We start from the raw sequence: 26954 nt of genomic DNA on the forward strand, positions 1-26954 counted from the left end.
TTTTTTTTTTTTTTTTTTTGCGTTGCTTGATTACGGGGAGACACTGCAACCTAGCTTGCGCGTTCGGCGACTACTTCGCCATTTACTGGCACAGGCAGGGCCGCAGGTCGTTGCTCGGTGGCAAGTACGTTAATCGGGTTGCGGTGAGTTTGGGACTTTGGGCTACATGAACCGACTGCCTACCCGCGGGTCGAGCCTCCGCCAATCGAGGAGCCGTAGGTGTATATTCAGGATGTCTCGGTTGACAATGCGGACGGTGAGGACGGTGATCAGGTACGTTCTGATTTTATCGTTTTAATTTTTTTTGTATCTTCGTTTTATCAGCGTTATCTTATCGTGCTCATAACAGCCACTGCATCAGGATGACCCGTAGCACGTTCCGCGTACATATCGCGCCGTGCGTCTGGATGCGGCCACTGACTCCCGGCTACAGAGACTAGAGTACGGAATGTCACAACTCAAGAGTCAGATGGCCTAGGTGGTTGGGATTATGTCTTCCCAACAACATGGTCACCGGTACACAGCACCGACACCACGTTTCGACCACGAGGGGAGCACGTTAGGCGTCATACACTCCCGAGATGGAGACGATGATGAGAGGAGGCCGGGCACACGCAGACGAGATGGCGATGACGACGCGGGTGGTGCTGCATTTTAGATTTGTTTTTATATGTTGTTTCTTTTTTTCGAACTCGTTGTTATGTATTTATTATTTTATACAAATTTCGTTCTGTTTATTTTGTTTCTTTTCAAATTTAAAATTGTTGTTTCGTTGTAATTTTAAAGCCGATCAAAAAATGTTGAAAATAATAAATGGTCACACTCTACTAATAAAAAACAAAACAAACAAAATGAGGAAATAAAAAAAGACAAAAAAAAAACAATACAACAATAAAAAAGACAAAAAAAACACATTTTTCAAAACAATACATCAAATCGCGACTGATTATCCAATTCGCGACTGATTGGGTTGGTGTTTTGGAAACACCGCATTGTGCATGTAGTAAACCCATATTTTATACTGACATATTACACAATGTACAATTTCTATACACAAGTTATATAAAGTGATTTTAGATGATGTACTATTTTATCACCCAATAAACACACAAACTAAACATCATCTAGAATTGCACAAATACTTAAATAATATCTAGCACATCAAAATGTATTCATTTTATTTATGATAGCTTTTGTCATTTACCTTCTGGTTCAATGGTATCAGACTATTAAGATGATAGTTAAGAGTTAAGATTTTAAAAATCTCAAGCTTGAAAAATGGCTTAAAAAACTCTCTATAATAATAAGTTTCCTCTTTAATGGTATTCTTGTATACGTGAAACATCAAAATTATTTTGATTAGGATCCCATCTAAAAAAAGACTCTAGGTTCATTCTAAATATTTTTCACCTATTTTAACCACTTTATGCTTTATTTCTTCCCTCGATGGGCATGCACATTGGATCCATTCTAAATATTTTTCACCTATTTTAACCACTTTATGCTTTATTTCTTCTCTCGATGGGCATGCACATTGGATCCATGGGCGTCCCCACCACTAATAGTAATACTTTTCCTATCATTCATGCGCTTAAAAAGTCTGCAATCATCACCCTTACACACCCGCCCACAAAATTTCAACCAAAAAATTAGAGTCATCAAACTACATTACCTTTGAGTAATGAAACTGCCTCCTGTTAACCTCTCATCCCTCGATAGTACCCGCTACGAACCCAATTCAGTTCTTGACATTCGCCGCAGCCCGCCCAGTCCGCTTATCGACTTCAACTCCTACGATTATAACAACACTAGTTTGTTATTATCATCATCAGAAGAAGAAGACAAGCATTTTGAATATGGAATGATGAATCAGTTTGAACTTGAAGAATATGATTCTGATTCTCTCATTAGAGAATTAGGCCTTTATGATAATAATTATAATATTAATAATAATAATAATAATAATAATATTAATCATTTACCCGATCTCCCGCCCTTTCTTTATTCAGATTTCGAAACGTTAAATCCATATTTTCCATATTCCAACCAAAATATATTCGAATTGATGAGTCAGCATGCTGACGTACACGAGTTCGATTTTACGGACGATCTGATTATGTTAGCCGAGTGTTTCGAAACGCAGTCGTGCCACCTGGCACAGGAAATACTAACGCGGCTCAACAAGCGGCTAACTTCCCCTAACGGAAAGCCGCTTCAGCGAGCCGCGTTTTATTTTAAAGAAGCGATCCAGTGTCTACTCACCGGGTCAACTCGGAGGTTCCAGAGTTGTACGTCTTATGAGATTGTACAAGTGATCAAAGCGCAAAAGACGTTCTCAAGCATCTCTCCGATTCCGATGTTCTCTAGCTTTACGGCTAATCAATTGATATTAGATGCCGTGGACGGTGCGATGAACGTCCACGTCATCGATTTTGACATAGGGTTTGGTAATCAATGGGCGTCGTTTCTGAAAGCGGTGGCGGAGAAGGCGGTGGCTCGGAAGGTTAATCCACCGGCGGTGAGGATCACCGCCGTGGTACCGGAAGAGTACGGACTGGAATCTAGGTTAATAAGAGAGAATTTATATCATTTCTGTACGGATTTGAAATTACGCTTTGAGATTGATTTTGTATCGATTCGAGCTTTCGAAATTGTTTCATTTAAAGCGGTTAAGTTCTATAACGGAGAGAAGACGGCGGTTCTTCTCTCGCCGATGATTTTTCGACGTATCTGTGTTAATTTTGTTAATGACGTTCGGCGAGTTTCGCCGAACGTCGTGGTGTTTGTGGACGGTGAATTGAATGGATTCGGATTCGGACCGGCGGTTTTTCGGCAAACGGTGATTGACGGTTTGAAGATGTACGCGACGATACTGGAGTCGTTGGAGGCGGTTAACGTCGGTGGAGGTGAGTGGATGAGGTGTATTGAGATGTTTGTGTTGTTGCCGAAGATAATGGAGATGGTTGAGTATGGGGGCCGGAATGTGACGCCGTGGAGAGAGGCGTTGGTTACGGCGGGAATGAAGGCGGTTGGGATGAGTCGGTTTGCGGAGTTTCAAGCCGAGGGTTTGGTGAGGCGGGTACAGGGTGGAGGGTTCCATGTGGCGAAGCAACAGGCGGAGATGGTGCTTTGTTGGCATGATAGGCCGCTTGTTGCCACGTCAGCATGGACTTGTTAGTTGTTGGTGAATAAGCGTTGTAGTTGTCTAACTTGTAAGTTGTATCGTTTATAAAAAATGGTTAATTAGTATAAGGTATTATAAGAAAGTATGGTATTCGTGTGATTTCGATTTACAATGGGTTTGAGAGGTGAGAATAATACTAGTAATCATAGCATCATCAGCAACGGGTTTATTGACCTCTATAAACTCTAACATGGAAGATCTTTGTCGCTGACGACAGAGAATGGCTTTGCACACTTACGGATCGTTTATGGCGGAAGAAGGCGAGTAATGGGGACCAACGATCAAGAAGGACTTGGAACGTCGTCCGTTACCGGTGCTCATAGATTTTGAAAATAGGGATATGAAATGTACGTGTACTAGATGCATGGTTCTGGTATGAGTAGTGATGTTTGACTTATGAATCTTTTCTAGTAAGCTATAGTTTGAACATTTGAATATATAAACAACCTTGATCAAAGAAACTAATTAAGAGTTTAAGACTCAACATATGGCAATATGCGTCCCAATATGTACGTTGAATTCATGTTTCAATTTTCAAAGCCATGGACACAAGAAATTCAAGCGTACGCGCTTTCGTACCCTAAAATTCATGGATTAAATCAAGACACAATCTATCAACTTTAATTTTAAATTTTTTTTATATAGATTAGGGTTGGCATATCGTGTTACACGAGACACGAATACGAAACATGTATACATGTACATGACATGAAAAATTATCGTGTACTTATATCCCAAACCCGAAGACGAACATGTTAATACAATAATACTAGGTATACATGATAAGAGATGTTTAGAAACACGAATATGCAACTGTGAGGAGGCCAAACTGTTGGGGAATTGGAGACGTGGAAAGGTAGACCGGAGAATCAAAGAGTTGTAACTACCGAAGATGTAGAGGAAACCCATTGGACTATCGAAGATATGGAAAGGGAGAATCGAAGAAGGATTTGTGCGGCGTTTACTTGATGTTGGATTGGAATAAGGTGCACTGTGTTCAATTGTTTGGTATAAAATCTAGGGTTAAATGTTTAGGGTAATAAGTTAATAACATATTATATTATTTTCTATTTTTATTCATAAAAAATTCTAATCAGGTAATAACGAGTACTTAACAGGTAAACGGGTATTTTACCTATTTTGACACGGAAATTAACAAGTCGATTTGTGTCTACTGGTTTAGTACACGAAACATGTCAAGGCTATACATGATACCTGTTAAAGTCGTGTAGATTCGTATTGTATATTCGTGTATCGTGTCTAAATTGCCCGCCCTAATAGAGATGTTCTCTCATTTTGATTTTTAACAACCAAACATGGCACAACACACATTCAAGCCACAATATCGTCATATTTTATGAATTCCAAAAGATGAAAAAAGAGAGATTGATATTCTTCCATGTTAATCTTTTTATCTTACAAATTCAATGTATCATGACACACTTTTAACTTCAACTCCCACTCTCAATGTTTGATTATACATACGTGTTTCGAATATTCTCAGTTAACAGCATTAAATTATCTTTTAAAGTTTAAACTTTAATAATCATTTCTAGAACTGAATAGTAGTCTATTAGTAAAAGTTAAGAATAATATGGAGATTCTAAATATACCATTATGATTTCTTTGCATACCCCCTCCACGTATAATAACTCACTCACAAATCAACCACTTTTTTAAAAATAAATATTCTTAAAATAATTTTTGATATTTTTATCTTCTAAAAATATTTCAGATTAAAAATGTTACAATGACAAAAATATTATTTTTAATTATAATGCACTTTAAATGCTTTAGGAAAGTACAACATATTGACATTTTGAAGTGTTATCTTTTATTTATTTAGCTTTTTATACATGCCATTATTGGGGGAAAAAAGCACTTTAGAAAAAAGCTTTATATTTTGTAAACCATTTTATCTTTATTTAATAATGTATAAACCTATTTCTAAATTATTTGCATACAAGTTCAAAACAAATAAAAAATAAACCGCTTATTTAAAACAGAAGAGAGAAAATTCTAAAAAAATAATAATCTTAAAATGATAGCAAAAAGATAATGTGTCCCGATTTAATTGAGACTTTTGGAACAAGTGTGACACATATAGATGGATTCCATGCTCACACACATGGGTCATGAATCATGATCAATTGTTCATGTTTGTTCCACTTTTAAAAAGAAGTCCATGATTGTTCCAATTTTATGAGTCAACAACTAAACATGGTTAGCATGGAAATATATATCCGGATATCCCTTTTCAAAGGAATATGAAACATGATAGATTTTCAAAGTCATGAGATAAGCCTATTAGCCCAACCAGATGCTACCTTTGGGCCTTGTATATAGGTGTGCAAAAACTGTTTCTTTAGTTAACCGGTTTGGAATAGGTTCTGCAGGTATGTACAAAGTTAATAGAGAGCACTTTCTTTTGAGAACCGGTTCAGGTTTGCAAAAACGTTTAAAGTGATTGACGTAGATCCGACATCAACAGATGATTGTTCACTTTCGAAGCCATTTGAAAATGTTTTTGATGTTAAGAGAATAGAGAGTGTTTCTTAGTGTTACAGTTAAACCAAAACATTCAATATCTGGTTATACAAATGAATGGGGAGCACAAAGGTCGCAAAGAAAACATAAAAAAGCGGCTATAATGTCATTAGATAACAGCTAGTTTAGAGAAAAAATCATTTTTCACTACCTGTTTAAACACACGCTTCAATATAACCGGTTCCACACCCGTGAAATAGAAATATAATGTCATTGGATAATAGCTAGTTTAAAAATAAGCAGGTTATAGGGTTTTAAGCAGTATTGGTAACGTGTTTCAGTGTTTGATATGTTTTCTGAGTGTGACAAGTAATGGTGTAACAAAAGTATTATTATGACCAACTAAATAATATAGAAAACAATGCCTTAATGATGTTTTTCAAAATTCTTGAAATCTGAAATGGAAATTGGAAGTGTATTTGTCAAGTAAAAAATGTTTAAAAATTTTATAAAACAAAATGAATATAATTTAGAGATGGCCAAGTAAATGTAAAATATGACTAAGTTCTTTAAAAAAAATTAAATATCTTAAAAAAAGATTAGAAATTGCAAATGTATCTTCACAAAAATGAAAATAAATAAATATAAATTATATAGGTTTATTGGATTTAAATAATTCATATTGAACAGTATTTGCCGATAATAATTCTTATTCATTTTATCGTCACTGGTGGTCCCAAATTTATAAAAGATGGCCACCAGTGGTCCCCCGTTAAAAAGGATTTAACGGCGTTATATTTTTTTTTTCGAATTTCAAACTACAGTAATGTTTCAGGGCTTTTGATCGAAAAGTGAATACGAATCGACTGATGTAAAACTTAGCTCGAAACGATAATCCAAACGGCTTGATTTTTGTTAATTGTAAGTTCAACCACTCAAATTGAAGCATTATTTCATCGTTTTGGAGAACCGTTTCGAACTAAGTTTTACATCAATCGACTCGTATCATTCTTCCGATCAAAAGCTCTAAAACATTAGTTTGAAATTCGGAAAAAAGTATAACGTCGTTAAGTCATTTTTAACGGGGGGGCATTGGGGACCAACTTTATTAAATTTGGGACAACCAGTGACGATAAAATGAATAGGAACTATTATCGGCCAATACCATTCACTAGGGACAGGGGAGGCTCGGAGGGTGTGCGAGCCGCACCATCGGCCAGGGCACATAAGGTTCGGGAGCACAAACTTTTTTTTTTTGCATATTACATATATATGTTTTTTGGTGTTAAAATAAGGTTATTTACAATGGCTTATGAGATGAGTACATGACAAGTATGGTTTCTGCTTATAATAAACCGGTCGATAAAAGTTTTATCAATGTACACTAGCGAATAAAATTTTTTTGTTAAAGCATACGGGCCTTTTTTATTTTGCTCGGTCGAGGTATTTAAATTCTCGGAGACGGCCCTAACTAGGGATTATTAAAATCCATTAAACCAATTATATAAAGCTTTTCTTTAAATACTAAAACGAGTTAATATGACAACCTGACTTTTATTTTATACAGGTTAACACAAACTCTCTTTTAAAATGGGTTACCCTGAAAATGACCTTTTTAAATGTGACTTTTATGATCATGTTAGTTGACAAAAAAACTAGTTAGCATGACAATATGCCTTTATGATCATGTCAACTGACAAAAAAAAACTTTTTTTTCATTTTGGGTCAAGAATAGCCGTCCTTAGGGGCTGTTTGGTAGCCTCTGAATGGTTATTAAGAGGCTACCTTTTAATAGTTTATAACCTCTTAATGGTTAAGAGGTAACCTGAAGTCTGAATGGTTAAGAGGCTACCTCTTAATGGTTACCTTTTAACCATTCAGACTTATGTCTACCTTTTAACCATTAAAAGGTTATGAACCATTAAGAGGTAGCCTCTTAATGGTCATCCAGAGGCTACCAAACAGCCCTTAGTCGGCTACAAACCGGTGCTTTAATCAGTTTGGGATGGCTTTCAATTCTGAAACCGATTTTTTTGTGCACCTCCACCTCCGGATATATTTAACTAATTCGCATGGAATCAAATAGTTTTGTCTTGTTGCATAGTGTAATGTGTTTTGAGTTTAGATCTAGGATTAAACAAGGAATCAAGCCATGGCAGAAAACTTTTATAGCCGAAGCAATTGTTGAAATTGACTAGTGTCAATGACGATTCATAAATACATTGAGGTGATCCGTAATTCAAGCTAAGAAACATGTACAAGAATGTCCGTACCGTTGTCTCTCGAACTATACACCAACGATATTAGAGCTCGGCTGTAAACGAATTAACTCAGCTTGGCTCGTAAAACAATCTGAGTTCCAGTATGACCCTGGCTCAGCTCAACTCGTGAACAATCGTACCACAAGATATTTATATTGTAGATGTGGTTCATAGTTGCATGTTAATCTTAAAAAAAGATCATTCCAGATATGATTACTCATAAAACTATTTTAAACAAAGAAGTTGAGATTTGAACACATAATTCTCATGTAATTCCTAGATTTCCAAGTATTACTTTAACTTCTACAACAGCAAGCATCAAGACCAAAAATATTAAAGATCTTATAATGTCACGGTTACATTGGCTAATAGGTGTATAAAGAGCATGTTGCGTTTCCTCAAATGAATCCTAAAGCCGATTCCTTTTGATGACTCGAAAATGGTTGTTGATCTAATCGTATAAGGCTTAATAACTTTGTTGTCATCATGTCAACTTTCACCTTCGTTCGTTCGAGATTGAAGATGTGCATCGAGTTTTGAAACAGCCTCAGGTCCAAAAAACCTAGTTAACTCATCCTGTCCAACCAACATAAATCATATATAACATATACATGTAATAATTTTAATTTAATAATGTGACATGATGAAATGCAAAATAATTTGGTGTTAATAAACCTTTATTGAATCATTTTCAGCTGTAAGCTTCCCACATTCCTCAGAAAGCCTCTGCAACTCATCTTTAAGTGAGTGATTCTCACTGTTTAGTGTCTCTACTCTTGCCTGTAGCTCTTCACACTCGGCCTGGGGAAATTAAAGTATAATATAATATTATATACTGTAAATTAAATATATTTATATCCGGTTCATTTTTTAACAAACATCTCTAGTATACATTACCTGCTTGCGCAGCCTTGATCTTCTAGCCGACTCTCTATTGGATTGCTTCCTTTTCTGCCTCTTCAATTCTCGTTCATCCTGTTGTCAATAAAGCGGCATGTGTTAGTTGTTCAAAACGTTAAATATGTCTATAAGTTAAAAAAAAACTCAAAATTCAAAAACAAATCATGGAACTTTTAAAAAAGGGGTTGGTGATTAACCAGCAGATAACTAATTTGTGTACCTGACCCCACTGATCAGCCATTATTGGTGGTGGAACCACTGGTTGTGGCACACCAGAATGATTCGGTTGCATTTTCATAGACCCAGGTCCAGCAGATGGGTTCCACAGGTCCATCCCCATATTAAGATTGGTAGCAGGCATAGAAACTACAGGATTCCCAGGAACTGGCATCGGACCATTGGGTCCAGAATTGTTGTTTCGTGCATTCGCTGCAGAATGAAAAATTAAAATTATGATAATATTTCACATAAGCACATAAAACTAAGTTAAAGTGTGAAGAATCACCGTCTGCAAGCATTTGATGGAAGCTTCCCTTTTTGCCTCCAGAATATTCCTGAAAATACCAATTTGGCATGTCAGTATACGAAGAAAAAGGAAAATAGTTTTAGTCTACAAAAAAAATCTGACTACTAAGGCGAAACACATGCCTGTTGGTTATCCTCATCGCTTGCATCAGATGAGCCATTATTTTCACTTTCAGCACTGTTTATTGTTTATATTCAAAATTTGAAATTGGCATAGTAAAATAAAATATATGTCAGAATGCACCAATTAAATTTATGAATCTAAAGTTAGATATGGAAACCTTTGGGTGGCATCGTCATTTCCTGAACTTGAAGCCGTCTTCCCAGTGGCATTTCCAGAAGTTTCCTTTGACTTTTTGTTGACTTTGTCCTTCCCATTAGAGGCCTTTGATTCCAATTCTGTGTTTGGCTGCACAGTGCCAGGGGTCTACAAGGAAGATAACAAAACAATGACAATCAAATAAACATATGCACTTTACAGTTTACATCATATGATGTAGAAAACAATTCTTACCATAGGCATACCAGGATGACCATAAACTCCTGCCGGTGGATATAGTGCAGCGTATGGAACTGGAGTTCCATAAGGTGGCATCATAGGATGCTGAAATAATTTGGCATGCAATATATTATTAGATAAATGCCAACTATTACATAACATATGCGCCTCAACATTTGTTTACATGTGAACAGAGATGATTACCTGACCACCGCCCCATGCATATGGATGAGGAGTTGAAGCAACAGTTGAAGCAAAGAAAGGTGGAGCAACTCCAGAGCCATAATAAGCCTGAACACATATGTCATTAAAAATTACGAAATCAACATACATCACCTTGTTTTAATTCATCTCATCACATAACATCTGTTTTAATAAATCTATTAATAAAAAGAAGTTTATAACATGTACCTGCATAGAGCTTGACCAATCAGCATATGAGGGTGGGGGTGTTTCCTGTAGTTAGGAGAGTGAGATAACTTTTTATTTACACACAGAAGACTTAAAATAATTTACAGAAGAAAGCGTGAGGAAACCTGGTTTGAAGTAGATTTGGAATGTTTGGCAGGTGAGCTTTCCTCTCCAGTCCCCATGAAACTACTGGTTGGAATATCAATGTGCAACCAACAATTCTCAGCAACTTGAGGGCTTTTTATGTATTAGGAATACAACCGAGAAGCACCTGCAAAAATCAAATTTAGTGATGAATGGTGATCAATCAATGAACTAAACCATGATAGCTTGTCATCATCAAGTTGATAAATTATGTGAAAAGTACGCAAAAATATTTATAATAAAAAGACAGCAAGACATCTTATATGTTTAGATGTTTGACAGCATTCATTAAAGATGATTTTTTTAATAGATATTGCTCATAATGAAGCATCTCTAAAAGGCACGATTACACTAGATCAGATCAGTAGCTGGAACTTGATTGCTGCATTTGATTATTCAAAATGACTGCACTAACCAACAGGATAATAACAATCTATACCAGAATTACATGAACCAAAATTAAAATTCTTAGTTTAGTATGAATGAAGAAAGAAAATGTGTTAACCAACAGGATAATAACAATCTATACCACACACTTTATAATAGAAAACCCAGCAGATGAGCAACACTTTTTGCTTTGGTACTTAACTTTTTCTGTTTTGCTACACAAAGTTACAAGCACAGAAAAACAATAAGATAATGCATCTTCATATAGAGACATTACATGAATACAATTTGATTAGATGATGAATTCACTAGAGAATCTAGAGTACAACTGATACATAAAAACTACTTCTCCTTCCAGGTGGCTGCAAATTTTAGTTTGGGATTTTGGGCCACAAAAATACAGAATCTGGAGAAGCACCAGCTTTACTTTCAAACCACTCAGATAGTCTACTCTTTTAGCTCAACCCTTTAAAAGTAGATGTAGTCATATACATCACCAATTCACTGATTTTGTTTAGTTTTCGGACCTTGTTCAAATTCATTAACAGCTCATGTTAAAATTAGTCATTCTTTATGCTCAAGGGTAGTGATTTGTTTCCGGTCCTAATACTGCAGAATTCAAGAGTATTTTACCGACTCTCGCACATATAATTCTAGATCCCCAGGAGTTTGAGGTCATATTTACTTCTTTTAGGTAGTTTTGTGGTGTCTTTCAGGATCAAATTAGTTCAACGCCTTTAATTGTTTTGTTTAGAGTGTTGATGATGCTTTAGTTACATAATCATCCAGGTCTGGTTTTTTGAGAGCGGATTTGCTTGCTGATACTTATTTTAGATTAGGTGTTTTGGATTTGTAATTCTAGCTTCCTGCTAGTTATTTTTATGAAACTTGTGTTGCTGTTAAGAACTGCTGAATTCAGATCTATAAAAATCAAAATGTCTTTCGGCATCACACAATTATGCCCTCTCTCAAACACTTGGATAATTTAACTGTTAAATCTTTAAATATTATAACATTTGGTCAAAAACTATGATCTTTGAACAGCGCGCCTCGCCGTCTCGAAATAGAAATGATTGCAAAAAGCATAGCAAAGTTTAATTTTATTTTGAAGACAAAGTTTCCTGTTCGCAAAAATGTAAGACTCAAAACAAATATTTTATTCTCTTAAAATAGTCCAAATATCTCATAAAGTTGCAATAATTTCCAATTCCAGATGTCCCACAATAATTGAAGTATTTCCTTTTTTGTCAACTTTTATATTGAAATACTAATTTCAATGCTATAGTTTTGGTCCATGTGACCCCCTCCGCACAAATTTGTTGTCATAAATGGGTATTTGAGATGTTTGACATATAATCAAACAAATGAACAATACCCCATAACCATGGGTGTGAAAGCATGCCATTTTTAGCCATGCAGCATGCGCAAAGTACTTCTACAGCTATGCACGCAAAGCAAATGTCAAGCCCAAACTTAATTCATGTACACTTAAAATTGACATCACCTTTGGCCTTTAGGTACAAAGATTTTATGTTAGTTCTATTTTTTTCAACCTCCAATAGTTCTTTTGTATGTGCCATGTGTGTAATATAATACTTGCAATTTTATATCAGCTTTCCCATATATTCATGAGATAGCCAAATATTGACAGATATTGCAAAAAAGATTATTCGTCTAGCTTATATATGCATTCCTCGTCATTCTGCATCCGAACCAAAAGATGCCTTAATATTATCTTAATAATATTATCTTAAAGATGATGCCTCACGTCACCTAGGAATGAACCTCGAAAACTAACAAGAAAACAGCAAACGACAAACTTAGCAAAACTACAAATGTAGTCGGTATGTATGTGGCCAAAATTAATCCCTTTGAAACATATCTTTACAGGATAGAACATTAAAACCAACAAAGTAATAAGGTTTATCAAGGAAGCAAACCTTTCTCAAATGTTTCCCTAACCTACACAATTCTCAATGTGAAAAGTTGTATTTTGGACAATGTTTTAAAAATCGCTAGTTGGACGGTGGGGTGGAGACTAGCGATTAATCGGGATTAATTGAGATTAATCGGATTGAACTTTAACGTATAATATTCAGTTTTATATATATACACACATATTTCTATATGTAATTTTCAGTTTTATACATACACAAACATATTTCGGCCGGAATCTCGCTAGAAACCGCTGGTTTTTGATGGAATTTCGATGGAAACCGCTGATTTTGGTCAGAATCTCGCCAGAAACCACTGATTTTGGTCGGAATCTCGCCGTAAACCGCTGATTTTGGCCGGATTTGACCATTGACCGATTAATTGGTCGACTAGCCCAAAATTAATCAGTGAAGTGGCTACTAGTGATTAATCAGGGATTAATCGATGCCTAATCGGGATTTTTGCAACACTAATTCTGGACCACATTTTTGCAACCCGTATTTGTGTCACCGACAATCTTTCATCGGTACAACAGCATATAAATGAACTAAAAATCCTGTTGCCATTCATTGATTACTATCTACGGTAGTTAAACGTTATTTCTGTAATCCATATAAATGAACTAGAATATTTTTTTTTCCTTTCTATTATATATTTCTCTTCAACTAGAATAAGCATCCTATGAATTACAAAAACATTCCATATTAAGAAATCCCCCCCCCCTTAAAAGACGATTTTCTGGGCTCTTAATGTTTAAGCCAGCCTTGATTTCTTGAGCCATAATTACTGCGTCTTTCGTATATTATATTAGTCATCAAATAAATATGATCATTTGTGCTTATGCTACCTAATGAAACCACTAGTACGGTAGTACCTGATCAAATTAGATACATAACATACGCCTAATCTAAATTTGTAAATATTTACGTTCATTATCGAGTCTGAGCCCTAGCTCTAAGGCGTAATATCATGAAATTCAAAATTCAAATTGAATCAGTAATTCAACAAAATAGCTTCACAAGACTACTGCTAACTTATCTGCATCATAATTAATAACGTTGTGTGTGTGTGTTTGAACATGGTAATTAATAAAAGAGTGAGAGAGAGAGATAGTCGGACCTGTTCCACCGGCGGTATAAGCGGAGAGTAAATATGAGCCGTGGTGGTTTGGCTAATTTCACAAGAGTGTTGAACCGGCGTTCGAAAATGGTGGTTGGGTTGGGTTTGGATGGGTAGGGTTAGAGAGACGACACGTGAAGGTTAAGAGGGATCCAGCTGTCAATGGGGCACTGGATGGATAGACATGACGAGGCAGTAAATCATTCATCATGACTCATCACACCTTCACACCTCATATATAAATGAAATTTCATCAAATTGTTTGGATGTTAAAATTTAAAATTTTATATTATTTTCAAAAAATATGTTAGTTAAAATATAATACGTTTTTTTATTATACATTATTCTAAAATTTAGTAACATTAATATTTTGTGAAACTTAGAAAACGGTTTATAATAAATGAAATATTATATAAATTTCGAAAGACTAAAAAGTTTTGACTTTAAAATTAATTAAAGATTTTACAAATAAATATTAATGTTCTAATTTACGTAAAATTAAATTAGGTTTAAAGTTAAACGTAATAAACATGTATTTTTAATTTTAAAAATTAATATGTATTTTTGAATTATGAAATTTGACTTACAAAATAATTTTTACTATTTTTTTATTTTAAATTATGAAATTTGAACTTTAAATCCCGTATATTATTATTATGTTTAGGATTTTTGGAAAGTTGTTGAATATTCAAAAACATGTTAAAATTTTGTTCAAAATAAAAGGTTGTTTCCAAATAATACGAAAATGACATGAATTTGAATTCAAATTCAGCAATATCATTTCCATTGGTTTTAAACTTTAACAGCTTTTCGGATAATAGTTTAGTGCATGTTATATTTTGTTTCATTTTTTTAATCATTTTTATTAGCAAAATATATATGTTACTAACATTATTTACAATATATAGTTTAACGAATACTTACAGATCGTCGTTGAACATCATCATCATCATCTTCACCATCAACTTCAACTTCAACATGATTATCCTTAATACCAAAATGCGGGTAAGTACATGTCTATCTTATCTAACTAATCACAATATAATAAATAGGTAATGATAATATTGAAGTTATCATAAAATTATTATCAAACTACGAGGTTCATTTGATTGATCAGGAATAAGTGAATAACAAAGATAACAATATTGATAAGTGAACAGATAAAAATAGTAGAGAATCAATTGGATTAGGGTTTATAGTGACTAATTGCGTTTATAATGGACAACAAAGATTGCAATTAAACTTCAAAAGGTAAGGGTTTTGATAACCTACGATTTCAATTAAACATTAAAATAATCGATCAAAAGAATACCTTAGATAGATAGAAGACTGAATTTATGATCGAAGGAGAACTGAAGAGGCGATTAGGTTTTTGGATGATGGTAGCGAATGAGAATGATTGTGACCGATAAAGGATATAACATAATACAGTACTTAAAGTTTCGGGTTGTTGGGTTAACGGGGCACCCAAAACCCGCGAGAATTAAAACTTAAATGGGTGGCCGGATATTTTAGGTAATAGTTAATGATTAAAAAGAAAATTATCTACATGACATCTAGGTGACATTCTATGTAGACAACCTAGGTGAATGTCACGTGTACAAATTATGTTGTTTTAATAAATTAGTAAGATTCAACCACAAGTTTTTTTCAAACTTTTCTTTACTACTAAAAATAGTATAATACTCATTTCCAGTAATATCATCTAACAAGTCAATCATAACTAGGGGTGTAAAAATTAACCGTCATAATCGTTAACCGAACTATAACCGACATAACCAAACCGATTTTAACCGATAACCAACATAACCAGTCGGTCGGTCTAACGAACTTTTGAAAACCGTCAAATACGGTTCGGTTTTGGTTAAAGATAATTTCAAATCCGTCAAAACCGAACCGCCCCATTTATAAGATTCCCAACTTTATGGAGCATAATTAGAAGACGTTGATAATTTGGAGAAAATTAAAGAAGGTAATAAACTAATAATGCTCTCATTTTTTACTATATGATTTATTTTACTAAAAAGTTAATCCATTTATTGTTTGTTTGAATATATACTATTAATATTATGGATTTGGATTATATATTATGTTGAACTATGTCATGTCATTTTTATTTATTTTTTTTGGTAATATTGAGTACCAAAGTTTCAGGCTCATTTACATTGTTTTGGTCACGGTTAACTGACTCATAACCGAATCACTATAACCTTCAAAACTGATAACCGAAACTGTCATAACGAATCGGTTATAATTATGATAATATATTAATCAACATATTGGTTATTGTTATGGATATGGGTTTGACCTAAAATCGTATAAATCGACCCAACCCCTAATCGTAACTATCATTAATTATATTATTTAAAAAATCCTTTAATGCTTCGTGATGTTTATTGGATTATTTTGAAGAAAATTACTTCAATTATATATTTTTATGGATCATTTTTTATGTGGATCGTTGAAAAAGTAACTCGTGTGTCGTTTGAGAAAATAACTACTATTTATACTCATTAAGAATGAAATGACTCCTATTTATAAGTTGTTGAAAAATGGCTCTTATACACCAATCAATACATACACATCTATCGTTGAAAAACAACTCCTATTTTGTAGATCAACTCCTATATATTGTTAAAAAATATAACAGCTATATCATATTCTTGAATAGATCAAGTTAGAAAAATATGACATCATTTCATAATGCTGTAGACGTCAAAGAAATTCGAGAGACCCAACGGGCACAAGGTCTAGCCACTATTCTTGCCATTGGTACGGCAACTCCTCCTAATAGTTACAATCAAGCTGATTACCCGGACTACTATTTTCATGTTACAAACAGCGAGCATATGATTGATCTTAAAAATAAGTTCAAACGCATTTGTAAGTATTTCGCTTCACTTAAGTTATGGCATAGGTAGGTCTCTAAACGAACATAATTCACTACTAGAAAGCATGTCCTTTTCCTTCAAACGTTTCCTACAAAATTCCTATGACAAGTAATTCCAACAAATTTCAAACGAATTTCCAACAAAAAAAATAAGCTCTAATTTTCCTACAATATTGCAACAGAATAGTAACAATAGAATTTCCGTTGGAAAATTGTTGCTAACTTTTCAACAAACTTCCAACAAAAAAAAAATACTTATCAACTATTTCTTTTGTTTTTTTATGCTTGTATAAACTAACCCCAAATGAAAAATAAATAAGAAAAATAGTTTTTGTAGGAAAGTTGTAGGAAGTTTGCAACGGTGTATTTTGTAAAAAATGTTGTTGGAAAACGGTTGAAAACAATTTAATTTTCAACCGTTTGTTTTTCTAGCACCACATTTTGTTGGAAAATTGTTGGAAAGTGGGTTTTCCAACAGATTTCCTACTAAATCAGTCGTAGAAAAATGTCTAATTTTCTAGTAGTGGAACGAACACGAACACTTAACCAAACAAATATTTGTGTCCATGTTCATTTGATTAATAAAAGAACATATTTGTGTTCGTTCATTAAAATCTAAACGAACTATTCACGAATATATAAAACGAACATAATATGTGGACAGACGTAAGCGAACACAAACGAATAAAAATAGAGCATTAAGTAGATAACTCATCCAAAAAAGATCATTCACGAACATAAATGAACAAACGAAACATAGGTTTGTGTTCGTTTGTTTAATTAAATGAACACAAACTTTTTGTTCATGGTCCTTCGTTTATTAAATGAACAAACATGAACGAAACTCCTGCTAAACAGTTCATACGATTAATATGGATTTTCTTTATACAAAGTTATGGTAACCAGGCTTACCGGCTTGGTAAGCCTGAGTTCTCTCCTTCAAACTGAACTTGAAGTTTTTTTTGTTTCATATTACACTTACTCTATAGTTATATTTGATATAAATCTATTTCAATTTCTTTTCTATATTTTTCTATATAAATTTTTACTAAAAACCAACTTGTAGGTGACAAAACAATGATAAAGAAACGATACATGGTCCTTACAGAAGAGTTTCTAAAAGAAAACCCGAACATGTGCGAGTACTCGAGTCCATCCTTGAATACTCGCCAAGACTTGCTGATCACCGAAGTCCCAAAGCCTGGTAAGGAAACCGCTACAAAAGCCATAGACGAGTGGGGACTCCCAAAATCTAAGATCACCCATGTCATCTTTTGCACCACCTCAGGAATCGACATGCCCGGTGCTGACTATCAACTCACCAAGCTACTCGGTCTCTCCCCTTCGGTCAACCGGCTCATAATGTACCAGCAAGGGTGCTCGGCAGGAGGCATGGTCCTTCGTTTAGCCAAGGACCTTGCTGAAAACAATAAGGGCTCGCGTGTCCTTGTTGGCTGCTCAGAGATCATGGCTACTATCTTTTGTGGACCCAGTGAGGACCATGTCGACACTTTACTCGGCCAAGCACTTTTTGGGGACGGAGCTGCTGCTATCATCGTGGCTTCGGATCCAGATTTGGCGGTAGAACATCCGCTGTTTGAGATTGTTTCTGCTAATCAAACGATCATACCTGAAGAGGTAGGTCCCAGCAGAGCCCAGTTGGACCCGCAAGACTCACATTGAAGAGGGACGTCTGCGCAAGGACCAACTGGTTCCGCAGGACCCACCATGCTCAGAGAAGACCTTACGCGCAGTACGCCAGTTGTTCCCGCAGGGAAAGCCTCCCAATGGTGAAGTACCCCGCCTGTCCCCGCAGCTGCGGATACAAGCCATCAGGGAAGGCTACCCGCACTAATAGCAAGGCTACACGCACAAGGCACTAACTCAATAATTCAGTGTCACCTGAAGGAATGAGCAAGGCGGGAATACTCCCGCCCAAATGAGCCAGTCCGTATGCTTCTGGAAGATCTTTTGTACTATACCTGCCAAGGTATGGACAAAATAGACAAGATCTGACCAAAGCAGCCCATGAACCAATCACAGGGTGACAGCTCACCGACAACAGTACGAGGAGGAGCATGCTCTAGTACTGTTTGTCACTATTAGCTGCTGCCTACCCACCAACCCTTGTCGTGGCACGCACATAGCCTGCAGTTGGTGGAAAGGGAACAGTACACAGCCGGCCTTGTCACTATCAGTCGCTGCCTACCCACCAACCAGCATGGCACGTGCGTAGCCCATAGTTGGTAGAACAGGAATATTATACAGCTGGCTGTACCTGCTTGGAAACCTACCTTCGGCTATAAATACTCCAACACATTGGAACGGTAGGATCATCTAGTATCTTACCTTCACTAGCTATTTCTCTCAATATACACTTATATTCAGAGCAATCTAGTCTGATTCTCACGCCGGAGGGTGGTCACAAGGAGGAACCCCCCCCCCTTCTCAGTGACGAGCTCACGGTGTCTGTTTTGCAGGTCATCTGAAGAACATCCTTCTTTGCCGGACCTAACCCTCGTGGGAAACATTACTTAACCCCCAGATTATCCATAATCTACTCGGGGTCACTTAGTGTTTCTTGACACTGAGATGGCAATAAAGTTGTACTTGAGGGAGGATGGTCTCAAACTTCACTTGCACAAGGATGCACCCGATATGATCTCTGAGAATATTGAGAATATATTAATGAAAGCAGTTCAACCACTCGGTTTACGTGACTGGAACTCGATGTTTTGGGTTGTGCATCCGGGTGGTAGACGCATACTTGACCTGGTGGAGCTGAAACTTAACCTTAATAAACAAAAGTTGAGGGCCAGTAGGCATGTTCTAAGTGAATATGGAAACATGACTAGTAGTTGTGTGTTGTTTATTATTAATGAGATGAGAAATAAATCTATGGAGGATGGAGAAAGCACCACTGGTGAAGGTTTAGATTGGGGTGTTCTGTTTGGGTTTGGACCGGGTTTGACAGTTGAAACGGTTGTTTTGCATAGCAAACCCACTCCTACTACGCAAAACTGACGGTTGAATTGGAGCACAATAATAAGAATCAACTTTGGGCTCCAACTTTGATTAATAATAAATTAGTAACGGTTTAATATGTATAAGAATGCTTTCATATAATAAACTTTGTAAGGCCCCGTTACCGGTACCTCACATTTGGACGTTGGATTTACTCATAAACACAGTTCTTAATATCAGAGTCAATTAAAACTTTACGCGGAATATAAAACTTCAACCATAAAACATTACATAACTTTCAATCTTGTCTTATCAGACATTGATAGTCGTTTCAAAACAAAACATAGTCTTTAAAACATCATAACACATTTCCTTGAGACGCCATCGTCTTCAATTCGATGCCATGTGTCCTCATCAAGCGAACTGCCTCAATCTACTCACCTGCTTGCATACTAAAAGTCAGCTACGCTGAGTGAGTTCTAGTTAATCACACATTATACAATACATACACTTACCTCCCATTATACATCCGAAGTTACATAATAATTACTTTACTAATTTACTTTCATTACATAAGTTCATACATACATTCATACTTTATTACTTTCATACTATATAAATTATTTTCCTTTTCTATCCCGGATATTATTAGGGTCTGATCCCTTCATTTTCTATCTCAGATATTATTAGGGTCTAATCCCTCTTTCCTTTGTCTATCTCAGATATTATTAGGGTCCGATCCCTTTCTTGTCTATCTCAGATATTATTAGGGTCTGATCCCTTTTTACTTCTCGATCTCAGATACTATTAGGGTATGATCCCTTTCTTCTCTATCTCAGATATTATTAGGGTCTGATCCCTCTTTCTTCATCTTCGTGCATACTGTCTTTACAAACCCATAACATACATACTTTCTTTAATCATTCATACATATTCATATATTGTACATATATCTATCATACACATTCATCTATATATATAACTACCTCCCTTTATAGCACGTGCAATATCCGAAGATCGTTCACGTACCGACAAGCTTTCATTCACATTTAAGATATACATACATAACATATAAACCATGCAAGGCATACACTTACCAGTTAAAGTAAGTGTATTAACTATCACATCGAGTATGCACACAGCCCCGAAAACATAACAAGGAAATGGGGCTAGGAACTCACCTGAATGCGGTTACGTTCACCGTTTATGGTTATCCCTTTCTTGAGCTGTGCACGATTAACTGTATAAAAATTACACGTATCAATTTAACTATCACTACCCATATCGTGTTTCCAGTTTAATTATTGCCCTCAACGAATGGGGGTCCGGGGGCAGCGCCCCTGGCAGCGGGGTTCTAGGGGCGGCAGCCCCTAGCGGGGTCCAAGGGGCAGAGTGTGACATCTGCCCCGATCCGACCCGACCCAGGTACCCGTTTCTCCGATCCGATCTCTTTCTTTTATGATTTAATATTTATACTTATATTTTACTTTTAATAATAATATATATTTTCCTTCCCGCCTCTTTCTCTCTCTTTCTTTCCGCCGTCCCGTCCCTCTCCTTCTCTCTTTCCGCCTTCTTTTCCCTCTTGTCGCCGTCCCGCCCTTACGCCTTGTTTCCCTCTTTTTCTTCTAACTCTTTGCTTGTCCTTTGTTCCTTCCCGCCTAAGGTTGTCTGCGCAGCTCCACGCGCCAGACCCCTTACAAGGAAGCCTGCGTGAAGACCATCTGTTCCTGCGATACGCGAGACGAACTCTTCTCGCAGCGCGCTAAGAATTGTAATTCTTCTCGCAGCGCGCTAAGAACGGTAGTTCTTCCCGCGACGCGCTAAGGATTGTAGTTCTTCTCGCAGCGCGCTAAGAATCGTAGTTCATCCCTCGACGCGCGAAGAATTATAGTTCTTCCCGCGGCGCGCTAGGAATTTTAGTTCCTCCCGCGGCGCGCTAAGAAATGTGATTCTTCCCGCGGCGCGCTTAGAAATGTAGTTCTTTCCGCGACGCGTTAAGGTTGGTTCTGTCTGCCTTCGCGCTCGCGCTCTCTTGACCTTCTGTGTCTGCCTTCGCGCTCGAGCTTTCTCGCGCTAAACCCTTTGAGTTTTCTTCTGTTTAAATCTAGCCGTTTGCTTTCGTGTTGTCTTATCTTTTGTGCTGTTGACCTAATCTGCTTTATGTCTGAAAAGTTACTTTCGGCGCAGCATGCGCACCAACCCCATTGGTTGGCAGAAAAGTGACTGACATTATCTTTTGAGATCTGCTTTTTCCATGCCTGACCTGTACCTTTATCTGAACCGCCCATGCTTTTTACTGTTCCCTGTCAGCTTTATCTTGCCCCCTGCAGCTGCCATATCTTTTGATATCTTTTGCTTTTGGAATCTTTTGCTTTTTGAGATCTTTTCCCCTTTTTCTAGGGATTGTGTTCCCTAGGGTTTCTCTATAAATAATAATAATCTTATTTTTCTTAACACTACACACACAAACACTTAATCCCTCCTGTTCTCTCTCTTCCTTTGCTCTCTGCCGATTGTCCTTCTGCCGCCTCCTCTCTTGCCTCCGTTCTCTCCCCTCTTCTGCCCAGATTTTCGGTAATATATATATTATATATAATAATTTACTTATGCAAACTTATAATCAAGACTTAAAACAATAATCTTATTTATAGGTTAACTTGTGCTTGTTTAAAGTTGGTTCTTGCTTTATCTTACACCGCATCGTTTATCAAGTGAGTAATCTCGTACCTAATCCCTTTTTGCTTTTAATGTTTTGGGATGTTCATGTGTTCATACAAACTTAGAGTCTTAAACTTGTTTATGAACTTTAGTCGCGCAGTATCCCATGTGTTGAGGACGTAGACTTGGCTGTTTATTTGTATGTGTGGATCATTAACCGTCTTGTCGGTCTATTCCGCAGTTCTCATGGTACCATTAGATGAACACGGGAGAACTATCGTTTATGATTTTCTCTTTTGTTTACACTTGCACAGTCTTTCTTGTTTGTGAGCTCAATTGTGAGCACTGGCAGTCTATGAATCTTAGAGTTGGTCCCGATCAGATTACACCCTTGTTGAAAACCAGACATACACATGTTGCGCGCAGATTTATGGTTAACTATGTATTGTATTAAACTTGATTTCTCACCAACACGCAAGTGTTTGACGTTTTATTTTAACACATGTTCAGGTTTGCAGTAGCTGTTTTGGGGCTTGTGGACACGTAGGAAGTTTTCTTTATTTTTGACCTAGATTAAAATGTATCAAGACAAGTTATTGCTGTTCGAATATTATGATTTATAATATATTGATTTATGATGATTTATGTTATCTTATTTTTACTTTGCGCGTGCGCGAATGAATGTATTTATTAAATATTGACACCCAATAGTGTCACGAGTAATGAAACAATATGTGGCGCCCCGATGTATAATCCGCCTTTGGTCGGGGTGTTACAGATTGGTATCAGAGCTCGTTGACTTTAGGATAGGTGGTTAGACGTAACGGCCTAGAATACCTAAGAGTCCCTTCTCGCGCATGAGAGAAATCTCATGTTTGCGCGCTTATTGTTAATTACTCGTTATTTATGAATATGCTCGCGCTTGCGCAGTATATGATTTTATGTTTTATTCCGCGATATTTCGATTTTTGATTGAATTTCGATTTTTATTGATTTTACTTACATATTCGTTTGTTGGATTTGAAAATCCGAAAAGTCATGGTGATACATGAATAGTTGATTTTCAATTTCCATTTACGATTATGTTCTAAGGTTGGAGACTTGAAAAGTCATGGTGATACATGAATTGTCAACTTCCAATACTCATTTTCTTGTGTATTTTATATTGAAGATTGAAAAGTCATGGTGATACATGAATCGTCAATCTCCAATACTCGTTTGCTCGTATATTTTAAATTGGGAATTCGGAAAGTCATGGTGATACATGAATTGTCGATTCTTGATTCGAATTTGTTACCTTTATTAAGTCTGCATTTAGGGTCATTTATTTTACTTTAACTTTTGACAGTAACTGACTCCGTGAAACCAAGCTTTTCGAGGTTATACTTTGTGCTAAAACCAAGATATTAACTAAAATTAAAACTTTTATAGAATGCCTCCGCTATCTCGTCGCCATCTCAAGAAGAAAGAAGCCGCGCGCAGACGTTCGCACAACGTTCCCAGGAAATGGCCGCCGCAATAGCCCAAGCTTTGAGCCAAAACAATACCAACACCTCTGGTTACAACATTAAGTCCTTTAACGCGGGTAACCCTCCAAAGTTCACAGGTCTTGAAGGAGCCACCGTGATGCTCCAGTGGCTTGAGAAAATAGAAAACACTTTCCTCCACACCCAATGCCCCTCAGACAGACGAACCCTATATGCTTCCAGTGTCCTGGAATCTAGAGCGCTTACATGGTGGAATGGAGTAGCTCATGCGCGTGGCGCAGAAGCTGCTTCCAGCATGCTCTGGGAGGAATTTAAGGAAATTCTGACGCGAGAATTCTGCCCTCCCAACGAAGTTAAGCGCCTGGAGGAGGAATTTTGGAACTTGAAGCAATACAGCGGTGAAGCGCGCGAGTACGCGACGCGCTTCCATGAACTAAGCCTGCTTGTCCCTCACCTTGTTACCCCTTCCCGCCGAGCCATAGAGAAATTCCTTGGGGGTCTCCCCATGGAAATTCAAGATTCTGTATGGGCCAGAAACCCAGTTACCCTCTCTGACGCCATTGAATTGGCCGCTGTGCTCAGCGACAACCATGTCAGAGCAGGAACCCTGTTCCTGCGGGGATCTGAGAAGACCAAACTCACCAAGACTGTCCCTGAACCAACAGAAACCAAACCAGAATCCTCAAACCATAACCAGAAACGTAGGCGCAGACAAGCTTACGCGCTTACCAACCCGCCCGTTGTCCAGCAACCCACCTACCAACACCCAGTTTATGCGCCTAACCCTCTGTCAGCCTACCCAACACCTCCTGTAGTCCACAACTATGCCTTAACCAATCCAGCACTCCCTGCCCCGCCAACTAAGAAACCTTACACAGGAAACCACCCCTTTTGCCCAACCTGTAGACTCCACCACCCACCTCAAGTCCCATGTCGACTTTGTACCCGATGTGGCCGCGCTGGTCACCTTGCAGAAAACTGTAGAGTCCTTCCCGCCAATCCAATTGCGCCAACACCACCAGTCTACCCGCAGAACCCACAACCAACCTACCAAAACCCACGACCCAGATCGTGCTTTAACTGCGGTGATCCCAGTCATTTCCGGAACGCGTGCCCAAGACTACAAGTTCAGATTACGCAAGCGAATCCGGTGAACCAGATTTCGAACCAAGTGGCACGCGGACGAGCTTTTAACATAACCGCGCACCAAGCGCAAGCGAATAATGACGTAGTTAATGGTACATTTTTGCTTAACGGGTTTTATGCTTCTATACTTTTTGATACTGGCGCCGATCGAAGTTTTATCTCTCGCGCCTTCGAGCAGAAGCTTGCGCGACCGCGCAACGACTTAAAAGAAAATTTTTCAGTTGAATTGGCTAATGGCGAAACTGTTTTAATTAACTCAGTGATTAAAGATTGCACGCTTAACCTTAACGAAAACGATTTTCTAATCGATCTCATCCCCATGCCTCTTGGAAGCTTTGATGTTATCATTGGTATGGACTGGCTCTCGAAGAATCGCGCCGAAGTTATTTGTGCCAAGAAGATGATTCGCATACCTCGAGAAAATGGTGATCTTCACATCTACGGCGAAAAACCCTCCAGCGGTCTTAAACTTATGTCTTGCGCCGAAGCCCGAAGGCTCATGCGGAAAAGGTATATTGCATTCTTAGCCCATGTGGTTAAACCTGCTAAAGAAAAGAAGCTTCGCGATATCCCTGTTGTGCGTGATTTCCCTGAAGTTTTTCCTGATGATCTTCCTGGTATCCCTCCCGCTCGTGAAGTCGAGTTCCGTATTGATCTTGTCCCTGGTGCTTCCCCCGTAGCTAAATCTCCTTACCGTCTTGCGCCCGCTGAGATGCAAGAATTGGCAAGCCAACTTCAAGAGTTGACTGCTATAGGATTCATTCGCCCTAGCTCTTCGCCCTGGGGTGCTCCGGTGTTGTTCGTTAAAAAGAAAGATGGATCGTTTCGCATGTGTATTGATTACCGCGAGTTGAACAAACTCACCATTAAGAACCGGTATCCCTTACCGCGCATTGACGACCTCTTTGATCAACTCCAAGGTGCCTCTTGTTTTTCCAAGATCGATCTCCGCTCTGGCTATCACCAGTTGCGCATCCGCGATGAAGATGTTCCGAAGACTGCTTTTCGAACTCGTTATGGCCATTTTGAATTCTTGGTCATGTCCTTCGGTTTAACCAACGCACCCGCCGTTTTCATGGATCTAATGAATCGGGTGTGTAGGCCTTTCTTGGATAAATTCGTGATCGTGTTTATCGATGATGTTCTGGTGTATTCTAAGACCAAGGCCGAGCATGAGCAACATCTCCGATTGGTATTGCAAAAGCTTAGAGCTGAGCAACTCTATGCTAAGCTTTCCAAGTGTGAATTCTGGTATGATGAAGTACAGTTTCTTGGTCATGTTGTTAACAAGATGGGTATTCATGTCGACCCATCCAAAATTGAAGCAATCAAGAACTGGATTACGCCATCCTCTCCTTCTGAGATCCGTTCCTTTCTGGGCTTAGCTGGTTATTACCGGCGCTTCATTTCGAACTTCTCGAAGATCGCTTTGCCTTTAACAGCTCTAACGCACAAAGATAAACCGTATATTTGGGGCTCGAAGCAAGAAGAAGCCTTTCTATCGCTCAAGCGATTGTTGTGTGAAGCTCCTGTTCTTGCGCTACCTGAGGGTAATGATGATTTTGTCGTGTACTGCGATGCCTCCAACCAAGGTCTCGGTTGTGTTCTTATGCAACGAGGCAAGGTTATCGCTTACGCATCAAGGCAACTCAAGGTTCACGAAAAGAATTATACAACTCACGACCTCGAACTAGGCGCAGTTGTTTTTGCCTTGAAGATCTGGAGACACTACCTTTATGGTACTAAGTGTATCCTCTACACTGACCATAAAAGCCTTCAGCATATCTTTGATCAGAAGGAACTTAACATGAGGCAACGCCGATGGAACGAACTCATCAGCGATTACGATTGTGAGATCCGGTATCATCCTGGTAAGGCTAATGTGGTAGCCGACGCGCTCAGCCGAAAACCCTGCCAACTTAACTGTATCTTGCCGCGCACCCAGCTTCACTTC

General features: G+C 37.6%; 2 protein-coding genes and 1 pseudogene across 3 annotated transcripts; 2 read left to right on the plus strand and 1 right to left on the minus strand.

Moving 5' to 3' along the window:
* The first annotated feature begins 1493 nt into the window (after positions 1-1493).
* LOC143637146 (scarecrow-like protein 15 pseudogene) lies at positions 1494-3302 on the plus strand (annotated as a pseudogene).
* A 4717-nt stretch (positions 3303-8019) lies between these two features.
* Positions 8020-13997, minus strand: LOC143637149 (G-box-binding factor 1-like). 2 transcript variants are annotated; one of them, XM_077104599.1, is made up of 13 exons: positions 13853-13997; positions 10393-10538; positions 10268-10312; positions 10061-10147; positions 9872-9961; positions 9639-9784; positions 9481-9535; positions 9338-9386; positions 9148-9261; positions 9053-9117; positions 8830-8907; positions 8608-8733; positions 8020-8508 (listed from the first exon to the last, which is right to left on the minus strand). In XM_077104599.1, exons 2-13 carry the CDS (start codon positions 10447-10449, stop codon positions 8422-8424), a joined length of 999 nt encoding a protein of 332 aa, XP_076960714.1. In that variant the 5' UTR covers positions 10450-10538; positions 13853-13997; the 3' UTR covers positions 8020-8421. The 2 variants fall into 2 exon arrangements, with proteins under 2 accessions (XP_076960714.1, XP_076960713.1); XM_077104598.1 differs by having other exon boundaries at positions 8024-8508; positions 9053-9261; positions 13853-13996.
* A 2542-nt stretch (positions 13998-16539) lies between these two features.
* Positions 16540-19766, plus strand: LOC143637148 (chalcone synthase-like). Its single transcript, XM_077104597.1, has 3 exons — positions 16540-16735; positions 17809-18384; positions 19318-19766. The coding sequence occupies exons 1-3, from the start codon at positions 16540-16542 to the stop codon at positions 19764-19766; spliced, it is 1221 nt and encodes a 406-aa protein (XP_076960712.1).
* The last annotated feature ends 7188 nt before the right edge of the window (positions 19767-26954 follow it).

This window comes from Bidens hawaiensis, unplaced genomic scaffold, assembly GCF_021521415.1.
Source record: "Bidens hawaiensis isolate Kalapana, Puna unplaced genomic scaffold, B.hawaiensis_p1.1 tig00008125_1, whole genome shotgun sequence".
In the NCBI taxonomy this organism is placed as follows: Eukaryota; Viridiplantae; Streptophyta; class Magnoliopsida; order Asterales; family Asteraceae; genus Bidens; species Bidens hawaiensis.

What these genes read in the sequence shown, in the direction of transcription:
- LOC143637149 (XM_077104598.1), bottom strand. Translation starts at nt 10,449, where the DNA reads ATGGGGACTGGAGAGGAAAGCTCACCTGCCAAACATTCCAAATCTACT. An exon ending in ATTGGTCAAGCTCTATGCAG is followed by an intron (nt 10,148 to 10,267) that starts GTACATGTTATA and finishes ATATGTGTTCAG; the next exon opens with GCTTATTATGGCTCTGGAGT. An exon ending in ATGCATGGGGCGGTGGTCAG is followed by an intron (nt 9,962 to 10,060) that starts GTAATCATCTCT and finishes AAATTATTTCAG; the next exon opens with CATCCTATGATGCCACCTTA.
- LOC143637148 (XM_077104597.1), top strand. Translation starts at nt 16,540, where the DNA reads ATGACATCATTTCATAATGCTGTAGACGTCAAAGAAATTCGAGAGACC. An exon ending in AAATAAGTTCAAACGCATTT is followed by an intron (nt 16,736 to 17,808) that starts GTAAGTATTTCG and finishes ACCAACTTGTAG; the next exon opens with GTGACAAAACAATGATAAAG. An exon ending in GATCATACCTGAAGAGGTAG is followed by an intron (nt 18,385 to 19,317) that starts GTCCCAGCAGAG and finishes GGGGTCACTTAG; the next exon opens with TGTTTCTTGACACTGAGATG.